Source organism: Borostomias antarcticus (assembly GCF_949987555.1).
Source record: "Borostomias antarcticus genome assembly, chromosome: 24".
Classification (NCBI taxonomy): Eukaryota; Metazoa; Chordata; class Actinopteri; order Stomiiformes; family Stomiidae; genus Borostomias; species Borostomias antarcticus.
The window spans coordinates 12685235-12695224 of NC_140257.1; the positions used below are offsets into that span (position 1 = coordinate 12685235).

At 48.9% G+C, this 9990-nt stretch overlaps 1 protein-coding gene across 1 annotated transcript; it reads right to left on the minus strand.

Annotated features, from left to right (window-relative positions):
• Nucleotides 1-646: 646 nt before the first annotated feature.
• On the minus strand, nt 647-8850 carry LOC311325643 (BMP/retinoic acid-inducible neural-specific protein 3-like; the record flags this gene model as incomplete). The annotated part of the gene is made up of 7 exons (XM_084458366.1): nt 647-1805; nt 3220-3442; nt 4126-4362; nt 4746-4851; nt 5926-6137; nt 6743-6933; nt 8615-8850. 7 exons carry the CDS (start codon nt 8848-8850, stop codon nt 647-649), a joined length of 2364 nt encoding a protein of 787 aa, XP_084314492.1.
• Nucleotides 8851-9990: the final 1140 nt, after the last annotated feature.

Genomic DNA, 9990 nt, shown 5'->3' on the forward strand with positions numbered 1-9990 from the left:
TAGATACGGCCGTGAGCCAGACTAGCTCGTGCACGCTGCACTGAGCCGAGAGACGCCTGCCACCGACACCTAGCCTGTTGTGCGGTCCTGTGCGTGTAGCCCACCTATCCCACCCCGGGCTCATCCATCACAGTAAGTGTGAATGATGGAGGGGGGAAGAGTAGAGTAACAGAAAAGCCCCACCTCTCACTACACACCCGTTAATCTGTGCCAGGCTTTCCCCGCGTCTGAGAATAGAGACCATGTTTTCTGCTGCTCCAGATGGACAATATTGACACACACACAGCTCTCTTCTCATCTCATATCCTCTCTTCCTCTCATCTCACAATCCCCGCATTTGTTACAGGATAAAGTCGGCTCTTTTAGATGATAGTATACATATTTAAGATTATTTTATTTAAGTCAAAATCAATTTACTAAAATCAAAAGCAATATGAGAGCAATGTTGAGTCGTTGGCATGATAAAAACATGACACTTACTGTATGTACACAAAAACCAGGGACGGCACACGAATGGATCCAGCTGATAGAAGATACAGTACAGCAGCCTACATTACAGTAGCCTACTGTTTAGGCCGTGATGCTAACCGTGTCATTAGCTAGTACATTCACAGTACAAAACATCACACTGGAACCCCACAGGCCATTAACTACACAGTTTGGTGGCCTCGTACTCCGTAGAGTTCGGTTGCCTGGCGCTGAAAGCCTGCAGGGCGGCCAGTATCCTGGCCACCTCCGAGCTGGACAGCTTGAGCCTGTGCCGGAGCAGGCAGGAGAACAGGTCCAGCTCCTGCGGCCCCGGGGGCGAGAGGCGGTTCACCCTGCGGCGTATCTCCACCAGCTGCAGCAGGGCGGAGTCCTGGGACCCCTGGGTGTATGGGTAGTCCAGCTGCAGAATCAGGTCCTGGATGGCGTCCGCGTCGAAGTGCACGCTGTACCCGAACAGCTGCATGCTGCTGATCTTCATGTAGCCGTAAGCGTCCGGGGAGGGTCCCCCCGCCGCCGCCTCGGGGGGCTCGTTGTACGCCGTGGCGTTCCGGTGCTGCGACGCCGACGCCGCCGCTGTTGGCCCGCCGGACTCCCTGACGCGGCTCCGCAGGTAGAAATGCACTGTCTCGAAAAAGCTCTTCCAGCGGTTGCCAAGCGTTAAGGTCCAGTTGTAGCAGTCCAGGGGGATGTCCAGCCTGGTCCTCTCCCAGTCGGGGTAGCCGTGCTGGCCTATGGGCATGGTCCAGCTCTCCGAGTGGCTCCCCCCGAACGGGTTGACGAACACGGAGAGCGCCGGCTCCAGGGTGCTGTTCCTGGTCAGGCACACCTGCAGCGCCATGCCCAGCAGCATGTGCACGCGGACAGACTTGACCCGGTTGCTCTTGAGCGTCAGCAGCATCCTCTTCCTCCACGACGGGTCGAACCAGGCGTTAAGGCGCAGGTCGTTGCTGACGAAGACGGCGTGCAGGGCGATCCGGGGGTCGCGGCGCCGGAGCAGGTAGCGGAGCTCCAGGTCGTGCAGGTCGCGGTCGCTCTCCAGGCCCAGGTAGGGGTCCGTGGGGTCGGGCACGGTGGGGCGGCAGACCCCCTGGCTCAGGGCGAAGCCCGGGTTGCAGCCGGAGCAACGGGTGCGGTTCTCTGCGGAGCAAGCGGTGCAGCGGGGGCCCTCCCCGACGGAGCAGGGGACCGGGGCCTGGCAGGGGGGGTGGTGGTAGGGGCAGGAGCAGCTACGGGTGTCCTCGCAGTACACGCCGATGCGGTCGTTCTCGCTGCAGTACAGGACGGAGAGCACGTAGCTCAGCCAGTGGCGCAGAGGCCTGCGGGGGCAGAAAACAGAGATCATCATCTCCTCTTCAGAGTCCTTCACTTCTACACCGAAGAGGACATTATTGCTTGACATTTCTTAAGTGTGTTCTGCCCGGGACATGAACGAAAAACATTCAGTAATAGATTCCAATTGAATAGTCAACAACAACAGCGTGTTAATTTGGACAAACAAACCTCTCTGTTTCACGCGGTGAATGGGGCTCAGCTGCCATTACACGGTGCCAAACCAAAAATGAACATTTTAATTTGGCAGATTTCCTCTGGGAAGGCAGGTATGGTGAGCCAATATGCATTAGCGAGCATGCACGCGCACCCTCACACACACACGCACCTAGTTTTCCCTCCTCAAACACATGTTTTTCCCCTCTCGAATTCATCAGCTAACCAACAAGTCAAAATACAATTACAAATGACCAAAAAAACAATGGAAAAAAATATTGCCTTTCAGCAATGTTTCATAGGAACACTAGGAAATAAATGGACTCGTGTGATAATTCGGAACCTCCATCAACCTCCTCTTACTACCGGAGGGGTAGTGATAAAGCAGTGTAATTGGATTGTGACTACAGGATGCAGCGCCTGCATTTGGCAGTGGAGCTGATGGATTGAGTAATTTAGTTAATTTCCTTCTCAAAAATGGCTATCAAAACAGAGTGGTTGGGCAAGACCCCTAAATCATAAAGAATTCATGATAAAAAGCTGACTGCAAGCGCATAGTCACTAGGCTACTCATAGTCTACAGAGGAGACGGAAACAGTATTATAAAGTAACAACAGATGCTAATGGTGCGTTCGTTTATAACTGGGAGGTGGCAAATTGCGACTTGCTACTAGGAATGATTAAATAAAACGCTGCATGAACTCGCACTTCCTTGTCGCAAATTCGGATATGTTTCTCAGCCCCCAGTTGCTCGAATGCACTAGATATAACTAGGTAACTGTGATATAATGGTATATAGCTCGAATGCACACAGGTCGGAGGTAGGTATTTTGCCACTTGCGACTTGCCACCTCCGACCACAAACGAATGCACCATTACAGTAGGTTCAACAGCGTTCCATATAGCAAGCTGTATCATCGGATACGGCGGTAGGATAGGATAGAGGTAGTTAGCAGTGTCGTGTGTATAGCCTACGTCTATTGTCTAGGCTACCACAGTAACTGCCGGTCCATCTGTGTTTTCCAGGCGGAACCAGGGGACGGACTCCCTCCAGTCAGCACTTATCTCCCTCTGAACTTTTTTTAACAATTTCTAAAAGTGCCTTCTCACTCAGCGCATAAATCATTTACACGATTTCAGACAGGGAAGTTTGGGGGAACGTTGGGTTAACGAGGGGGCCCTACAAACACTCTCTTCCGTCTTCCGCCCCCCCCCACCTCCTCCTCTCCTCCTCCTCCTCCTCACCTCTCTCTCTGCAGAACTATTCGGGGCTGTGTTCGGCAACGCTTGCTAAGGCTGAAGAGCTTGTTAGCGACGCGGCGCGCCTTGCCGAGGATCTGGCTGCTGCTGCTCTCCAGCAGCCGGTAGCGCTGAAGCAGACTGGCATCCGTCCTCCACAAGTGCTCCACGACAGATGCGTTCACGGCGTAATGGGTTGGCAGCCTCCCAACAAAACTTTGGAACTCCTCTGGAAGAGGACGCATAAATAAATAAAGTTTACTCCTGGCTGAGAGACTCCGGTGCCGTTGGGTAACAATCTAAATGTGTCTGATTTCATTCTTTATGCCAGGAAGTAAACATCGCAAGGGATGAATAAACAATCAGAAAGCTAGCTAGCGCTTCTTGTTTATTTTTTTTGAAGTGGTTGTATTACCACCCTTAATTTATGTGCACAGCTGAAATGAGAGGTAATTTGATTGGCCATGAACAACATTGCCTGGAAAGCTGTCAACTTTGTACGAGTGAGGCACATTGCCATGGAAATCAATGGGACCAAGAAATTACTGCTGAAAACATTGGACATTTTTCAAAGTCGAAGATTCCTTGAGATACTTTCTTCTATACCTTCAGTTATGTAAGGTCTATTATGATGCACACACGCCCACCAAGAGTATATAGTAGGCTATCCCATTGTTAAACATGACAATTTTGGTCATTTACACATAAAGAAATACTAGCCTATCAAAGGTGAACCTGGGTACTTGCCTATTTGTGCACATAATGGAACTAAATCATATCGAGTTGATAACAACAGGTGCACTCTGTCACCCAGGCTGACGTTACCTAAGACGAGAGTTTGTTTTACAAACAGCGAACGGGTAACAAACAACCTAAGATATTCGTCTGGGCAACAAACAAATTCACTCGCACCCGACTCCTCAAACTCCCGGTTGGCCAGCGCCCATGCCTCCCTGGTGCCCTGCAGGCTGTTCTCCAGGGCCTGCAGGTCTGTCCGAGGGCAGTTGCACTGGGGGAACCCAGGGCTGCACCGGCACCAGCAGTCATTGGCCCGGCACACGAACTGGCCCTCTGAATTGCACCCGATGTAGCTGAGGGCCGCCTGGACAAAGAGTCCACGCAGGTAGGCTGGCAGGATGACCTGGAGACCTTGGGTGGAGAGTTAGGTGAGGCTGGGGGGGGGGCATGGAAAGACATGCACACTCCTAACAATAGTACATGGATTAAGTGTTTGTCAGGCGTTCTAGTTCTAGTTCTTCTAACATAAGCCCATTGGTAAAACCATTGCTCTATTGTACAGTGTAAAAATGTATTTCTATCACTCAAAGAATGTTTTGAATGTAGAATTCACAATCCCATGACGTTGTAGCATTAGTCCTCTCACAGAATGTTCTATGTTGAGGTACTGTGTTGAGCTGCAGTGGGGTTATTATTGTTCGCCGAGAAATGAATGTTATCTTAAAAAAAAGTGTTGGTCTTGCTGTCTGAATCACAGCACCAGAATGTTGTTCATGTTTGTTTGTGTGACGTACCTTGTAACTGAATTTTGTTTTCTGGACTGTGAACCAGCACTGAGCTGACAGCATCCAGGTTGTCATAGTTACTGCATCCGAGGGGCCCTGTCCTGGTCTCAGTCACCTGTGAGGGGTGGAGTTCAGTATTCAACATCCACACTATCGAAATAAGACATGTTCTGAAATCAGTGCTTAGGGTCTATCTCTACTTAGACCACGTAACATCCTGTGAGTTGATGTACTGATCTTATCATTTCATAAAGGGACATCAGTCACCGCAGAAAGATACAAATCTCACAGTGGCTAATCTCTCACATGCTGACTCCTCCATCTTATTCTGAGCCACTAAAATAACAGTCAAAATCTGCCCATTCACCGTGGTAAATGACATTTGTCAAAACTTTCATGCTTTAACTACTTTAAAAAATATATAAAAAATAATGTTCAGTTTGCCGAGTCATTGTGAAGCAGTTAGCAGGTTATTTTTCCCTACTTAGCATCTAGATATGCACCTCACACTGATGAATGAGAATGCTTTGATATCTCTTAGAAATGACTGGATTTGATCTACTATACTACTACTGTTCCCTCCTACTGTATCTGTGCTATCAGCTTTATCGAGCTGGCTATTGAAAGCAGAGCATTGGTGGTCTGAAGGCTTCTGTGTGCCAGTACATTTCTGTCCATTTGACTCTATTGCCCTTGAAAAGTTAAGTCAAATAGTGTAATTACTCTCTGAAGTGAATTCATTAGGGTATAGTCTGATGCAGGTCCAATTAAATGCCTACTGCCAGTTGTTATCACTCTCAAATAAGTCAGGCAGATTTAATAAGCTTTTCAACAGCTCATTTATGCAGCTAAGCAGAGCATTAGATGGTGAGATAACAAACGGCCACTTGTCTATGTCATTGTTCCTCATAAATGATCAAGACTCAACCGTGGTTCAAAGGCAGCTTGACCCAATCAAAGAACCTGGTAAACAACCATCTCCCCTGCATGTGCTCAGGGCAGTGGTTACCCTTGGGGTATTAAAGTTACCCCTTGGGCAGTAGAGCTACCCCGGGGGCAGTAGAGTCACCGCTGGAGCAGAAGCATTACCCCAGGGGCGGTAAAGTTACCCCGGGGGCAGTTAAGTTACCCCTGGGGCAGTTAAGTTACCCCGGGGGCAGTAGTATGATTCAAGTGTGCAGTCTCCTACCCGGACGGCGGTGGAGGCGATCTGGAGGTGGTGCAGCCGGTGCAGGGTGCTCTCCCTGTCGGTGAAGTAAGAGGCGGCCAGCTGATGAAGGGTCTCCAGGGTCACCGTGCCCGTACTGTTACTGCCGCCGCCGCCCGTCTCAGATCCCGACGCGGCCTCCTGGCCACGACTCAGCTTCCTCTTATCCACAAATATAGTCAAGGACTCCTCCCCTGATGACAGGAAAAGAGGGTTTTGAAAGTGGAGATGTCTGGTAACTCTCGTTCTGACAGACGTGGCGAAGGTTCGGTGATGGCAGTGCGCTGAGGGGCATGAGTTCTTTCGCTGTATGTAACCTCACTCAGGATAAACTACAGTATGGGCTCTGTCTATGGTTTATCCTCAATGATCATAATGAACATACCGTAACACATGATGAAAATATGTTAAGCTCATATCAATTTAACTGTCATACTGAGGTGTGTTTCCCAAGGATCTAAAGCCTTTACGATAAAAGCTCTCACAGAACTTTGGTCTCATATCGTTCTCAACCCGTTCTGTACAGTGCATTGCAGTAACTGACCCTGACACCAGAGTATTTCAGAGTCTGGGGAGAGTTTAATGTTGACATTTAGATGTTTCTCAGAGGACCAGGCGATATGAGAGTCTTGCGGAGTAGCTGTGATGTAGGTCAAACGGAGGAGCGAGCTTGTTCTTTCCCTGCCCATAGGGGAATACTGCTTCTGCTGCAGCGTGACCACACATCTCACACCTTACTGATTCAATGAACCTCAGTGGCTCAAAGCCGGAGACGGTGCCTCTCGCTGCAATACCGTACCTCCCAGGGTGGCGGAGAGGAGGAAGTGGGTCCCGTATTTCCTGATGATGCTCTCCCTGATCCTCCGGAGGCTGGGTCTCCGCCCCAGCTGACGGACGGTGTGCACGAAGTCGGGGTCGAGTGGCGGAGCCAAGGCGCCGCCGTTACGCCTCTCCGCCACCAGACTGTTGACCTTCCATCGGCCGAACTCCCTGAGGAAGGGCACACACCCCGCCTGTCAGACATTGTCGTGAGCGCATCCATTAATGAGCGGGGTCGGTGACACAGCGTTAAGCATCACAACAAACCCCTCCTCTTACATTCCAGGCTGTATTCAGAGGTGAGCTGATAGCATAGCATGGGTTTAATGCAAGCAATTGCTGTGAAAACACGAAAATAACAGAAACACAGCAGCAGCACAGCCAAATTGCACGGCAAGGCACACTACGCTGCCCTGGAATGCTTACAGCAGAAGTATCAGATAATGTCTCCTGGAGGGAAGCCATATTGGTTGTCTGAAATCTAGCCTACTCTGACAGTTCGCCGCTGGCTCGGGAGAAACTCTTGCATATGTTTAATAAACTGAAGGTGCGCTAGGGAGAGAGGGGCCCTAAGCTTACGGTGGTCTTGTTGGGTTTGCTGCGCTGATCCCAAGTCCCCCCTCAAAAAGCTACACAGTTCAGAAGGTCTCTGGTGAGCACGGTATCACCACAAACACATCTCACTCAGACACGTCCCCACTGAGACCTGCAACTGCCGCCGCAATCTAAACATCTCTCCCTTGTCAGGCTCAGAATCTCCACGTTTCTACCAGGCATGCACCTCCCGGTGGGAGGCAATCACTGCCACGGGAAACGATTGGCAGCCATAATAATTGGCAAATCAGGATGCCGCGGAGGATGTCATTACAGCCAATCACCATAACGAGGGACAGACTGAGTGCGTCTCTCTCGGGCGCTGCTTGATGGGTGCCGTAGTACCTACCCTGGGTTTCCCTGCGGCTAATTCACCATCCAGCGTGTATGTGGGGGAAGTGATATATAGAAACGGGCCGAACGCTGCTCTGGCCTGGGGGCATGGGGAAAACAGGAGGTGGGGCTGGAGAGCAGTTGAAGAGGAAACCGTCAAAATCATTTGTGACTGCAGACCATCCACATTCATGTGGCTCCTGTGCTGTGGACATTCCGACATGATTATATCATGAGACTGTAATGCAATCTATAGAATGTGTATACTATATACTGTGTGTCAGCTAGAAGGTGGTTTGCCATAAGGTGGTTTGCAAGATGCAGAACAAGAAACAACTTCACCCATCTGAGAACAATAAGCAATATGTTCTTTTTCTAGCCACAAGAGGGAGAGCAAGTATTGTCCCTTATGTGAGGTTACAAAGGGACCTTGTAAATGGCACACGCCTGTAATAATCTTTCCATATCAAGTCCCCTGGGGAGGTCTGACATACACAAATATTTACAGACGAGACTGACATACTGTAGTCATGTTTCATATTCCAGCTCCTCCCTCTATCTCTAAGGCACAGTAGCCTACTACTGTACCTTGTATTCTGGATCAAGGACATGACAAAAAAGAACACAAGGAACAGAGGTAAAATGCCACAAACCACACAACTATCGGTTGAATAAAGTACTAACTAACTGTAGCCTACAGTATTGCCAAAGATATGACAACATAGATGAATTTATACAAATTCTGCTTAAGTCCAGTATGGGGGACAACAGCATAAGTAGACAAGAAGTAAAATTCCCTTATTCATAAAATGTTCCCTCAATAGTCTATATGTGCCACACAATTACAGGATAAATACATGTTAACACAAGATGTTAGGAAGGGAGAAACCCCACATGCAACCCTGCTTAACTGCACAGTTTTCACCTGTAGATCTTGTATCGGGTGGTGAAGCCTTGCCGGAGTCTCTCCACTGTCTCAGTGAACTCCATGGAGTGATGGAAGGGCCCTTTATCGGACAGCAGCCATCCCAGCGGCCCGCCGGTGCCATCATTAGGACCCGCGGCAGCGGCAGCCCCCCTCAGGCAACAGCACAGGATCAGCGCCCCCTCCCAGAGGCGCGCCACGGACAGCCCTCTGAGACCAATACCCTGACAGCTCATGCTTCTTCCAGGGACTCTTCATCCTTTCCGGACTTCACATGGGTCCTGGAATGACAAAACCGTTTAACACTATTAAACGGATGTTGACACTAAATTCAAATAGCTGTCATTGTAAATGGAATGGGGGTGACATGTTAAATATTGGAGATCATAGCCTATAATAGCCTATAATTTAGAGGATATCTTAATAATGAAGAAAAAAGATGACGATAATAGAAGAAAATATGCCGGTTCTTACCTGACTTTTGAATGCGAATGTAGACTAAATGTTTCATGAATCAGTAGCCTAAGTAGGCTACGTCCCTGCGAGTGCTCAATCATATTAATTGCGCCATGGTCGTAACAACACGACTACAGGCTATTCCAGATGAGACCAAGATGAGTCCGACATCCATAGGCGACTTCGTCAACCCCAGGCACGTGTCAGATCCGCAGCAAAAAAAACAACACAATTTACACCAAAACAAGTTTTTCGACGCTCATCTCGAGGTAAGCTGCATGAAAATTACGCGAAAGTACAAATTAATGAGGATTAGTTGCCAGAATTTGAAAATAGCCTAATTGGTACCCGTAAACTTTGTAAACGACACTTGTTGATAATTGCCAATCCAAGGTTCACAGTATAGATTCAGAATGATCTAGGCTCGAGCCGCAGCTGTCCTGCTACTTCTCCGGCAGAAGTGTGAATGGAGGCTGGTTGGAACGGCAGTGTGCACAACGTGTCCCCGATGTGGACAAACGATACATTGTGCGCATGCAGCTGAAGTCAACTTCTCTAATAAAACTCGCCGATGCTGATGAAAAAAATGAAACCAGTGACCAACCTGACCATCATCATCATCATCATCATCATCATCATCACCACCACCACCACCACCAACAACAACAACAACAACAAGACCCTGTCACCATCGTCATGTCATGCAGTAGCAGGTATTCATTCATTTTATGTAGCAGACCTTATGAATAATAAATGATGACATGCATTATGACATTAGTGACCATAACAGACAACATTTAGTCCTATTAGGTTAATCAGCTCTTTGTTGAACAGAGTTTTACAGTACCCTCCCAAAAAGAGCTTTCCTCTCAGAGTCCCATTCCCTAATGACGCATTCCATCTGTCCTTCTAATGACTGG